Source organism: Colletotrichum paranaense, assembly GCF_030867605.1.
Source record: "Colletotrichum paranaense strain IMI 384185 chromosome Unknown Scaffold_16.1, whole genome shotgun sequence".
Classification (NCBI taxonomy): Eukaryota; Fungi; Ascomycota; class Sordariomycetes; order Glomerellales; family Glomerellaceae; genus Colletotrichum; species Colletotrichum paranaense.
This window is the reverse complement of record NW_026848974.1, coordinates 97,084-109,666: the sequence shown is the minus strand read 5'-3', so window position 1 is coordinate 109,666 and position 12,583 is coordinate 97,084. Positions and strand designations below refer to the sequence as shown.

The following is a 12,583-nucleotide window of genomic DNA, read 5'->3' as shown; positions in this document are numbered from 1 at the left end:
CGAGACTTGTCCACTGTGCCGGTTGAGTGCCTATCATGCCCGTCAGAGTGACTGACACTTGGCACCTAGTCCCCCCTTCATCGTGCCGTGCTCACAGTAGGTAACACTGCATCCCCTCCCTTTCTGTGACACAAGGTGCATGTCACCAATGCAGCCCATCACTCCCTCGTGGCCATGCACCCACCACATGGGGAATCACTGGAGAGTTTGAGCGGACGTCGATTCTTTATGATTTCTTTTTTTTAATTGATTTGGCCTATTCTGTTGACGCTTTGCGCGTGAGTGCCTCCTCCCTTCTCCTACTTGACGATGCTACCCTATGCAACTCCTTGCTTTCCCCCCCTTTTTAGGTAAAAGATCTGCCATCTCACTAGACCTTTCTCTCCTCCAACGTATCCGTAATACTGAGTCAAATGTGACAGGCGGAAAGGTCGGTTAAAGGCCCTGATTCCTCTCCGACTACCACATTACCCCTTCCCCCCGGCCCCTATATGCTTCTTCTAACAGTGACTCCCAGCTCTAATACAATTACCCCAGAAAAGGTCGCTTTGGAAGAATTTTGTTGAGATAGGAAATAATAGACACTATGGAATTTCGGCAGTATACAGATGGAATGGGGGTATAAGAAACAGTGCTGTTTTCTAAGTTCATTATGCAGGTGTTGTTGTTTGCAATCTTGCTGCCTGTGTCTAACGGGCGTTTGGTAAGATTTGCGATTCGAGAGCATCGGGTCCGAGCATGGTCGAAAGGAATGGTGAGCGCTACGCCGGTCCTCGGCGGACCTTATTCCAAAAGCGCTTCATGACGCCTCGGTCGTTGGCCTGAGCGTTTTCCTGGTCCATGGCCGCGAACTGACGTTCTATACTCTCCTTTGACGACGCATCTCGGACGTACGTCGACGTCGGAAATTCGTCTCGTAGGCCGTTCGATTGGGATTTCCTGGGCGGTAATGGCTTCTGTTGCCAGCCGTACATTTGATCTTCGTGGGCTCGGAGGTCGGGCCGGGTAAGGGTCATGCGCAGTGTCATTTCTCTCGCCTCTGCCGGCATCCGTGCGTATTCCGTTGATGGTTTGGGTGAATGAAGCTGATCATTCTTGATGGGCGGCGGCCGAAGCGCTGTCATCTCCACTGTATGGGGTGTCTTGGGAGAATCCGAATCAAGGGATCCATCATCGCTGAAGATCGACGACCGATCGTCGGCGAGAAAGGTGCGGAGATTTTCTGACTCGTCCACCAACGCTGCCCTAGATTGTCGATGTTTCAATGGCTTGACGTCCTTGCTAGGCTTGGTGGTGATCATGGCTTCTTTTGAAGGAAACCCGAACTCGATGGCTTCGTCAAACTTTTGAGGGGAGGCCAGATATACTCGCAGCTTCAGCCGGGCCTCGGGATCTTGGTAGTGTGCAGCCTCCGGATCAAAGGCAGCTACAGTGTCCTGGGGACTATGCTTTGGTGAAATCAGAGACAGCGCCCGTGATCTTCGCCGGCCGTGTCCCGGAGAGCTTGTCTGAGGGCTGACTGGAGAACTCGAAAACAATGGGGTCGTGGGATGGCTTGCGCCGGCGGGTGTCGTACCGGGGCGGTTGGTGGAGAGCGAGTTGCGGCCGAACGGTATCTTTGATATGGACAGGTGCCTACGAAACGACGGCCTGCGCTGTTTCGAGTTGGCTGGTAGATCCTCTCGCAAATTGGCGTGGTAATCGTCGAGATGTAAACGCAGGTCTAGGTCGTCATCCTCCTCCAACCAGCGGAAGCTGTCGTAAAAGGAGTCCCGCTTCTTCTGAGCTTCAGGGGACTTCTTCTCTTCCGACTTGGGCATTTGTTTCCTCGTATCTTGGCTCGGCCGCCGAGACTCCATCGTCGAAGGTCTCACCGATAGAGTCGGACTCCACAACTCGTCTTGAACAATTAGGCTAGAGGCTCGTCTTCGAACTTTGTAGATGGCCTCATCAGCCGGGTCAAGGATGATGTCGTGTCTCCGGTTTCGAGAAGCAACAATCTGCTCTTCGGTAGTCAAGTGCCTCTTCCGAATCTTGTCGGGCAGCCGTACGTAGACGGAGGAACTCGTCGAAGCGCGGAAGTTGGCACGTCGGGAAGGCCGTCTCTTGACACGGTCGGACACTTGGTCGGATGCAAGTCTGGCTTGACGTTCTTTACGGCGCTGCTTTAATGTCTTTGGTGTGGGTGCGGTGTCTGGACGATCAAAGTAGATGTCGATATGTGTGGATGGCGGAGTAGGGGCCGGAGCAAGACTGGCAAAGTGAAGACGTTCGAGGGAACTAAAGTACTGAAGAAGGATTTAGTAAGAGTTGTGAGTGAGATGAGGAAGAAAAAAAAGATACAAAGGCGTGGTCGGGAATGTAGATGGGGGCAAGAATGGAATTGAGAAACAAGGAGGGTATGTAGTGTCTTAATGCAGGAACGAGCAGAGGGAGGGAGACGTCGTGTTTCCTCCACTTGCACTACTAAAAGTAGAGTATGGAGTATGGGACTGGAGCCAGAGACTGTGCTCGTCCGCACCGCACCGCACCTGTGTCGTGTTGCGTCGTGTTGCGGTGGTGCTCATGAGCGGGACCTGCATTGCATCTGCTGAGGTGCATGACGGATGGAGCAGCTGCCGTGCCGTACTGAGGACAGGATGTACGAAAGTACAGAGACACGCAGACATAGGAAGGAATCACTTTGGAATGGACATTGGCTGGCCTGGAGCGGGTGCGATACCGCAGTCATCAAGCTGCAGTACCCATAGGCAGAGATACTTTGAGAGAGAGAGGAGCACTTGCTCGAATCAACTTTGAACGCCATCCCAATACATCGAGATCAGCGACGCTCGAACTCAATTCAGCCCCCCGGCCTTCAAGGGACAAGCTCGGGGTTCTGGGATTGGGATTGCTTCTACAGGCAATCTAGGAATAGCCCGGGAGCCGACCCATGACTTTGGACGCAAAGCTCCAAACCGTCAATTGAGACAGGAGGGGCGGCTGGGTGCCAGGGGGGGAGAAGACCGGAAGGCAAAGACAAGTACGTAGGAGGGAGCTATGGCGGTAGTTTCTTGACTTGCGTGGGAGAGTGAGTGAGGGAAAGTGAGGGAGAGAGCGTGAGAGAGTCCGTGATGCATGTCAAGTCAGGTCAGTGCATCAGCACCATGCTCAGCGTCAGTGCGGATGCATGTGCCGTGCGTGCATAGTGACTATACTCAAGGAGAGACGACAGACAAGACGACGCAGACACGGACGGCACACGCCATGCGGGAATAGCTCTAGAGTTCACGCCGCACCAAGTTCACCAAGAGCATTTGCGGCTTAGCTCGCTTGTCCGTTCAGCCAGCGGCACCACTTGGTGGCCCGGGTGGGTTCCATAGAATGTGGGAATTGGGATGTGCTGCCGACCAAAAAAGATAGGCTCGCCGTTGCAAATATGAGTAATGATGGGTGAGGAGGGAGTCCGAGGAGGATCGGGGGTCTGGACTGAGTGGACGAACGAGGGAATGGAGAGAGACATGACGGATGGTTGGGCCCAGTCTCTGCACTCGAGTGAGACATGTCGTTCGGGCTTGGGTTGCACAACGGCACGGGAACTGTTCATGGCTGAACTGGCGGGCCGGGGTACGTTGTTTGTGTGAAAGCGAGAGTGAGTGTAAGAGTGAGAGAGAGACATGAGAGAGACACGCCTCATGTTGTGCTGATAGTGCAATATCGAACTGTGCAGCACGTATGGGGGGAAGGCAAGCCGAATGAGACCCGACGGTGTAAAGACCAGACTTGACGAGCAACGAGTGATGAGATGATGAGATTGGACGACTTGGTCCTGTTGTTGATGATGGTGTTGTTGATGTTGTGATGACAACACACTCAACAACACGATGCGATTCGTCATATGCGAGTTCGTGAACGACTGCCGCCGCGTCGGTCTGCATCGTGGCCTGCGCCCCCAATCCCCTCATCTTCAGCTATGTGCGGAAGGGGAGAACGCTCTCTTCAGCGGTTGGCAGCTATGCATATGCATGAGCATGAACGCAGATATGGACAGAAGAGGGGACCTTGTGCCACCCGCGCCTATGCCTTGTGCCTGACGCCAATGCTGACTACCCCCCCCCCCCGGAGCGAATGAAGGTGATATTGGGAGCCAAGTGCATGAGGGTGTGGGGACGAAGATGCGAGTTGGGGGCAGAGAGAGATTGAAGAACGAGATGTGCTGGGTGTTGGTTGGACGGAAAGGTGATGATTGTGAGCTGCTTCCCGGGGGAGAGGGCCCGAAGCAGGCTGTTCTTTTCTCGGGTGTATGTCTCAGTGGACAGTTCACTCTCACTCTCGCTCTCCTCACTCACTCTCACTCGCTGTAAGTGTATCCTCTCCGCGGCGCCGATGCTGCAGTTGGGCAGCGACTCGGCGAGCCAACCTGCATCGATGGGTACCTGAACGGCCCCCCAGCCGCGAGTCCCCGCTGCAGCTATACGGCGGAACTCAGGCGGCTGTGGTTGGCGAGGTGAAGGTACCCTGGACTTGGGTCGGAGACTCATTGGAGGAGACGAATAGCTCTGTCCAGGGTCGGTCTGGACCTTTCCAGCCAGCTAGCCAGCAGAAGAGCGAGCGGTGATGAGTGTGAGGTCAGACGGGCAGACAAAACTCTCGTCTCTCATCCTCATCCTCATCTCATTTCACTCCCTCGACTCGAACGCTCAGGAACCCGAAAAGAAGGCGGAGAGAAGGCGCCTCGCCTCGTCTCCTTATGACCGGCCGAGCGCACTTTGATCCGTGTCCCTGACAACTCTCCCTACTGCAGTCTGTGCCTCTATTTCTGCCCAGGGCTGGGCCAAATGGCCACGGGAAATACGCCCGTGCAGAGCAGAACAGGGCCGAGGACGAGAAAGAAACAAAATGAAGTGGAATAAAACAAAAACGGGCGCCGTAGTTCCGTCCTCAAATTTGAAGAGATGGCGTGTCTCTCGGCTCAAACTTCCTCGGCTGGGGGGAGGGGGGCTGGCTAGCTGGCTGCGCTAAGTAAAGCAACGAGAGACTCGGCACTTGCGAATAAAGGAATGCTGCCCATTGGGACGGCACATGGGAATGGCAGATATTTGAGGTTGATAGAAAAGTGCTCGAGCGAGGAGCCGTAAAGAGCAAGAGACAAAGTGCAAAGGCGGACAATTAGGAACGAAACAATCAGAAATAGAGAGCACCAGAGAAGACAAATCGAAGTCTCGGTTGGGGGTAAATCAGGTCCACAAAGAAAGGGGAAAACAAGATCACACAAATAAAATGTCTTTGCTCACCTTTCGCTGAATAGCTTCCGGCAACGCCTCGAATTCTTGCTTCGTCATCTGCGCCCCAAAGGGCCCTGACGATGAAGGCGACACCGGCGGAGGCGGCACAGTAATTGTTGCTGATCCGGTGGTATTGACCTTTGTCGGCTTCACAGCCATCGTCGCCGAGTTTGCGGCAGACACCGTCGTCGCCGTGGTCTTCTTGCTGCCGCTGCTGTTGCTCTTCTCGTGACTTTTGCCGCTCCTCAGTGTCCACGTCGTCGAGTTGGCGGTCGCGGTCGCGGTAGAGCCAGTGCCAGAGCGGGAACCCGACTCGGAGCTCGTCCGGGGAAAGTCAAAGTGCTGGTGGCTCCTCGACGAGTCGGGCCGCAAGTAGAGGTTATGATATGACGATGACGAAGGGGACTGTTTATGCTGTTGCTGGCTCTGTTGCTGTTGCTGCTGGTTGTGCTGGAGCAAACGCAGATCGGGCGAGCTGTACCCGTCGAGTCCGTGATGCAAATAGTTCCAGAGGCCGTGAGACCGGTCCACGCTATCTTCGCTGGTCCGTCCACCGGCCGCCGTCTCCGCTGTTGCTACTGCTGTCTTCTTTCCATTGCTCTTAGCGGCGTTGTTGTCACCTCCCCCAATGCTGAGGAAGCTGTTGGTAATGGTCGTTGGCGCCATTGTCGCCGTTGTCGTGGTGGCTGTCGATACCGATGTCGTTGTAGAAGTCAAATTTGTTGCTGTTGTCGTTGTCGATGACGAAAAGCTCGAGCGTGCGGAAGAGTAAAACGAAGTATTATTACGGATACTATTGGAAATAATGTCGGTGCTGGTGCTTCTGGTGGTTCTTGTTGATGAAAGATCTCTGTCGATCTCGTTCTCGTCGATCGGAAAGTGCGCAATGGGAACAGAAGAAGGAGACGAGTTATTAGACGAGCAAAGGATAAACTCGTCCGCGTCCGTATCCGTGTCGTCAAGGAAACTTATGAGCTCATGCTGGTCCACGCTGGCAACGCTCCCCATGTCCTTATCCATCGTTGCCGCCGCCCAGGGACGAGGGCGGTGCTGGCATAACTTGTCCTCCTCCATCTCCCCTGGTCCAAACCTACCAGTCGATGGTGACAATCGTGATGGGTCCCACGGCAGCGCACCCATCACGCCAGGTACGCGCGCCGGGGCAGCGAGAGCAATGCCAGCAAAGGCCTTCATTCGTCCACTTGCCCGCTCTTCTTGCTCTGCCCAGGACCTGGACGAGGAGGTCGTCGATGACATCCACAAACTTTCCCCCAATCGCCTTGGATCCTGCTGGCTAATCCCCAGCAGCGCAGTCATGGTTGCTACACTTTGTACTCCGCTGTGAGGCACCAAGTCACCAAGGTCCAACGAGATACTGCCGGATCTGGTATTGAGCTGACCTCACAAAGTCCGGGAGTCCCTGCCAGCTGATGGGGGCCTTGTGCCTGTGCCTGGGATGCGTGAAGAGGGTCTTCCTCTTCCTGTTGGTTCCGGATCCACTAGGTGAAGAGGGAACCAGGGAGCAGGGGAACATGCAGCCGAACGGCGAATAGAGTGGTAGCGTGAAGGTAAGGTAAGAAAAAAGTATGGCTCAATCCACCAGCAGGGCTCCAGAGTCTGAGAGCTCAAGAGTCCAAAAAGAGGGTCGCTCTAAGGGACTGGGGTGAAACTCTCGAGAATGGTAGTGATAATGTTGATCACCAACACATTCGGGCATGACTTTGCAATAAAGGAAACATGAAGTATTGCCAACTTGGAAGGCCTAGGAAGGGTTCATCCTGTATTTAGATGTCAATAGCACACATCGAGGACTTCGGCCAGACAGACACAGAGAGATTTGAGGTGTGACCTACATCACATATTTCGTATCCCAATGGTTGCTGCTGACCCGGAACGCCCGTCTCTTGGTTGACGAGACAAGGCCAGCACAGCAAATGAGCTTACAAGAGCTGCATGTAGCGAATTTCACAAGCGCTTCGCGAAGCACACCAAACGCAATTTTAGCAGCAACCGGAAAATCTTCAGCGGTTCTGCAGCTTGTCGAAACGGCAGCCAGTCCAAGAAAGTAAAATGCCTCGAGAGGGAGGGCTGCGTCGGTTTGTCATACGTTCGGGCTGTAGCACAACATTTCCGCTCCTCTGCATGTCTCGCCGTCCCGTGTCCCGAAGCAGTCAAGACCGTCGGTTCGTCAAGCTTTCACAATCATACTATTGTACTGTGATAGACAGCGTGACGGCTTCATCTCCTTACCCCGAGACTTTTTTTATGGTGTGGTTGCACATGGATGCGGCGCCCGCAGATTGCCAGCCCTCCATCTCACTCTTGCAGGAACACACTCTACTGTGGTAGTCTCGGTCTCTGTCGAGTAACGGAAGCAAAACCATACCACACATCCATCTCGTGAGTCTGTGCTACCTCGTCACTCTGCCCCCTGCTTGTGTGCCTGAACATCATCATCCACCCCCGAATTTCATATCGTCCCATGTTCAGCCCCAATGCCGTGTCGCGGAGTCCAGCCAAACCTTTTCCTATCTACCTCTTCCGCGACGTTAAGTTCAGACGGTCTTCTCTCGCATTCATCCTAGGAACTCTCTTTCTTTGATGGGGCAAATTGTAACCCTGTCAACACGGTACAGATAGACTCGCTGGAAAGTTACATTCACGAGAAATGTCGGGTGTCTCGAGAACGGGATTATGCCACCATCGGCGGCCCTGTTGTTTCCCTGCTGACGGGCGATCATTGGACAAGGTCGTTTAGTCAGTCGACAGAGCCTTATCAGCATGAACACATAAAGGCAGAGCTCCACGGAACAGCAAAGAAATATGGAATAAGAGAAAAGCATTGTGTATTTTTGTTTCACGGTTTCACCGACGTCGCGGAGGGGACAACCTTGGTTTGCGTAGCGGGAGCACTGATCAGAACCTGAACCTCAGCCCCTTTACGACTAGCTCGAACTTCGGGAAGCACAGAAAGTTTTTGCTTTTTCCTTCTTCCACTCTCGCATCTCTTTCTCTGTTGTGAGATTACGAAACCGGAGAAAAAAACACACAGCAGAAAGCCTGTAATTTATTCGAGGCAAGCCTTGCGCGACGTTGGACGCTTGAGCTAGTAAAGATGAGGAGGACCTTAGGGGAAAAGCCAAGACCAGCCGCACTGCACACTGCATGAGGCTACGGACGTATGAAGGCAAGCTCTGGAGTGTCCGAGATGAACCGTCAGCAGAGGGCATTCTCGTGGCTTTCCGTCCAACAAGGCTGCGTGGCTGCTTGAATCTAGACTTCTAGCCTTCTCTCTCGATTATCGCGGCCCCCACACTACGAGCCGTTGAATGGCTGTGCCCCCTTGCCGTGTTTGGTCACAAATGTCGTAGTCAGCTTCCAGATGCTTGCCTTTTCATCAGCAACACCCGACGGGCCAACGGCCGCCGCTCAGGTATATTATGTCCTAAGGACGTTAAGTGACTGTCAGCTATGAGCGCTTACGGAATTCATGCTCGACGCGAATGTGCCAGTAGGCATTGCGCGTTGCCGTTATAGAGCCCGCATGATATGGAGTGATGTGACGAGGTCCGTAAAGAAAAAGGGGAGCAACTAAGCAAGAAAGCAACCCTACTCCCTGGGGAGGGTTCCTCCGGGAAATACGGACGCAATGAAACCTTCCCTTTCTCTCCTGCGTACCGATCGGCACCTCATTTTGGGGCTCTGAGGTCACAGTCACACCGACACGCCGGGCACAACTCCACGAGGGGAGGAGCCATACGGGTACAGAGGAATAGAGAACTAGAGTCTGGAGGGATACAAAACTTGCAAGATGCATTACGCGCCAAAAGGATGTGCGCCCCATATTCCACCATCCGACGGAATTCGGCACTTCAGCAACGGTGGCAGAGACTCGAGAGAGGTCATGACGACGCCAGTCTTGCCCTTGAACAAGCAATCATACGGGGGGACCTTCGACAGGCTCTTTTCGTAAGATAGTTTGCATTGCCGGTGCAACCCCATCCGTGAGTCGCTTGGCTCTTCCGCCTGTGCGATCCCCCGATTCCACTTTTCCCGTCAACAGAACGCCTCCATTCTGGCTCATGAATCGTCCCTTCTTTTTTTGCCTTTTCTGCCTTTCGTCCCGCCGTTGGGTATTGACTCAAGGGGCTTTTTGAGACGAAATAGGATAGCTATATCGCAGATCTTATGGCTCTGGCTCATCCCAAACAGGACATGGCCAGCAGGCTCAGCAGCAAACCGGATGAACCGTTGAAAAGCCCCACGCATAAGGTGAAAGTGGGAATATACCAAATGGGATAGCATAAAGTTGCTGGAGCCCACTGGTATGCAACTTTGAACCGCGAACCCTTCGCAATCAAGGAGACAAAGAAGAACTCCACGCCCATTACGACGCCGATCCCCGAAACAGTGGAGGCCCGTGATTCGCTTTTATGCAGCTACGAGCATCTCCTCGCGTTCCAGCAGTCTGGAAACAAGACTTATCTCGAGTATCGTCAATCTTTGCACATCATCGTCATCGGTGTAAAACCCTACTGTGCTTTCCACGATCCTAGCAGTTGAAGATGAACAGAGAAGGTTCAGGGTTGTCGAGAGCTAAATTTGGAGGGTTTCTTACAGCAAATGTCGAGCAGGTTTTCTCTTCGTTGAAACACCAATTTACAACCCGGCCCCGGGGCTCACAAAGGCCACGCACGACTCGGATTATGAAGATTGGCGGGGCCCCTCGGCCGAGAACGAGTCAACGTCACCTTGTGCATCATCAATTTGACTCCTTTTTCTTCCCGTTTTTGGAAGTCTTTTTCTTCCCTTGCCTGCAGCCATGGCCCCCGTACGAGTACGGAATCATATGCTTTCTCCATATGTCGTCTCTCGGGTCCATCCTTTGACAAACACGTTGTCGCTTCGTCCGTGATCACGAAACACACACAAAAAAAATCAAAACATCGCTTTATTCCTCGCCCATGTTTCCGCGCGCAAGAGGGAGCCGAAAGACCCGATGGTGCCCCATTGCTGTCCTCATCCTAGCTCTGTTCTTCCTCCCAGGCTCCTCCACAGCGCTAGACCCCCCGAGAATCGCGGGACCTATTCGCTTCCTGGGTTCTCCGTTTCAGCATCTAATTGTCGATAATTTGGGTTACTAGGTTGTTCGCAGGTCATCATCGAACGGAGCCTCATCTCTCCATGGCTGGCCTCCATCAGTCCCTGCAGAAATCCTTAGCGTGAAGGAGGAACGAGAGGCGAGTCTGGACCTTGGCGACGAAAGCAACGCTTGACCGCTTTCGTGATCGAAGCCTGTCTGTTCATCAACTGTTGATACAACGACAGAAGAACTGACAGAGATTCGCAATGTCCACACCGCAGGTTCGGCATCTTCCAGAATACCCACTGATGATCATGTCAACTCATCTGATCGATTGGCACTCGATTCGAAGAGAAACGATTCCCTTTCCCCCCTCGTTGCCCACCCGTTCCGCTATTTTCTCCAACTTCGGGTCTCCCGCACCGACGGTATGCCCGAGGGGAGGGCCTCACCGCATGCCTCGCTTGTCGACGAAGCCCGAAAAAACAAGCAAACATGCCCTCGCTGGCAAAGCAGGGTTCTTCAAGCAGGGTCTTCGGCACAACTTGAATGATATCCTCCTTTACTGGTCCCAGGGTGGTCGAGGGAAGGGGGGTTCCCTCGGTGTGTGCGCCTGTCTGACAGTCTGTACCGGCGGGCCTTTCGAAACCTGGCAAACTGCTTCTTTCTACGCGGCTTCTTCCCTACCTATAAACGTGTGTTTCTTTGCTTCTTCGCACCTGCTACGCGCATGCGGCACGTTTCGCGACTCTGACAGAAAAGCAACTGCGCAACGGGTCTATTCTTCACCGCCTACTCTCGTTCTCAACGTGAGCTGCTTCCTCGAAGTTTGTCCTGTGGGTTCGTCCGTACGAGTGAAAACCCGCGTGGTACGAGAGTGTCGCCCTTCCACACGAAGTTCTTTGCCATGCTGCCTCGACGCGGAATAAGACATGTACACGGAAGTAATTAGCGCTTGAGTCGCACATATCTCTATTCTCTTTACGAATATTGTACTCCGTACTCTCCCGTTACTTTTGGGAAAGAAAGCAATCAATGGCGAGTCATTGTGATGTTTGGTCGTACGAGGGCTTGAGCGCAGCTTCAGCCTTTTTCTTCAAACTAAGCTTCTCTCCGTTCCTAAAAGGGGAATCATTCGTTCGAAAAAGGCAATTGGTCCCCTTTCCTGTGGATTCAGAACATCGAAGTTAAAAAAAAAAGTGTCCGGTGGTCAGATGGATTGAACATGCAGTAACCGAGGGGAGTCTGAGGAGGAGGTGAAGTTATCGACGAAACTGAGTCAAGTTTCTATGTGGCTTGTCGTCTTCCCCGTTGTCAAAGCCACTGCCACTCTCCAACGAAAACGTTCGGGATCTTTTCTGCTTCCCTCCTCTTTCTTAGCTCGCCGCCACGCGCCGATATTGCCTTCTTCGTCTTCCAAGATGCATGCGACTGGTCCATTTCGCTCAACGGCCGAGTTCCCGCCTAAAATATTGCAGCCAGAGAGAAGTCTAGAAACTAACAAAAGATCCAATGACCATGGTTCTCGGCAGATCAGCCAGAAAATAAGATTCGCTGCGCTCGATTGTGCTCACAATGCTAAAGTCCCAGAACGGTGAGCGTGCATGTTCGTGCCAGACTCCATCCCACGAGCATAGTACTTTGTGCAATGGCCCTCTACCGTACCCATCGCCACTATGAACAGAGCTGGGGGCTTCCAGAACTATGCCAATGCAACGTCGCTAAAGGAAAAAAGAACACGATGAGTGAAGACGGAGAAAAGCCAATCTTAACCTCATCTCAGCTAACACCCCCGCCTTTTCTCATAGCCTCCGGGAATGTTACATCAGACATGGAACACAAATCTTTTGTTTGGGAGGGGGACCGTTGGCGAACCATGGAAACCAATCTTCTGGGAAACGAGAAGACGGAAATAAACGTCAGGTGAGTGGGAAAAGTCCCGAGAGAAACCTCATTTCGTATATCCCTCCTCCAGGCTCCTTTACTGTCCACGGGTGCGAGTTCGGGGGGGGGGGGGGTGGCAATCCACGCGCCGCGACTAGACGTTACTATCCGTAGGACAACCCGGCCTACCAATTAAATTGCATTATTACTCCGTTCACTTTGAATCTGATTCTGCGCCCTTGTAGGATGGAAGAGGAGCTGCACGTCATTTGTTGACGTTGTCTTGGTATGTCTCTCAGTCTGTCACCGTGTGGGCTGTTCTTGCGTGTTTGGAATGCAGCAGGAGAGGGGG

General features: G+C 53.2%; 2 protein-coding genes across 2 annotated transcripts; both read right to left on the bottom strand.

Annotated features, from left to right (window-relative positions):
- Positions 1-761: 761 nt before the first annotated feature.
- On the bottom strand, positions 762-2,601 carry CPAR01_14557 (mucin; the record flags this gene model as incomplete). Its single annotated transcript, XM_060498808.1, has 3 exons — positions 762-2,288; positions 2,344-2,463; positions 2,527-2,601. The coding sequence occupies 3 exons, from the start codon at positions 2,599-2,601 to the stop codon at positions 762-764; spliced, it is 1,722 nt and encodes a 573-aa protein (XP_060342271.1).
- A 1,484-nt stretch (positions 2,602-4,085) lies between these two features.
- On the bottom strand, positions 4,086-6,581 carry CPAR01_14556 (uncharacterized protein; the record flags this gene model as incomplete). Its single annotated transcript, XM_060498807.1, has 2 exons — positions 4,086-4,571; positions 5,274-6,581. The coding sequence occupies 2 exons, from the start codon at positions 6,579-6,581 to the stop codon at positions 4,086-4,088; spliced, it is 1,794 nt and encodes a 597-aa protein (XP_060342270.1).
- Between the last annotated feature and the right edge of the window lie 6,002 nt (positions 6,582-12,583).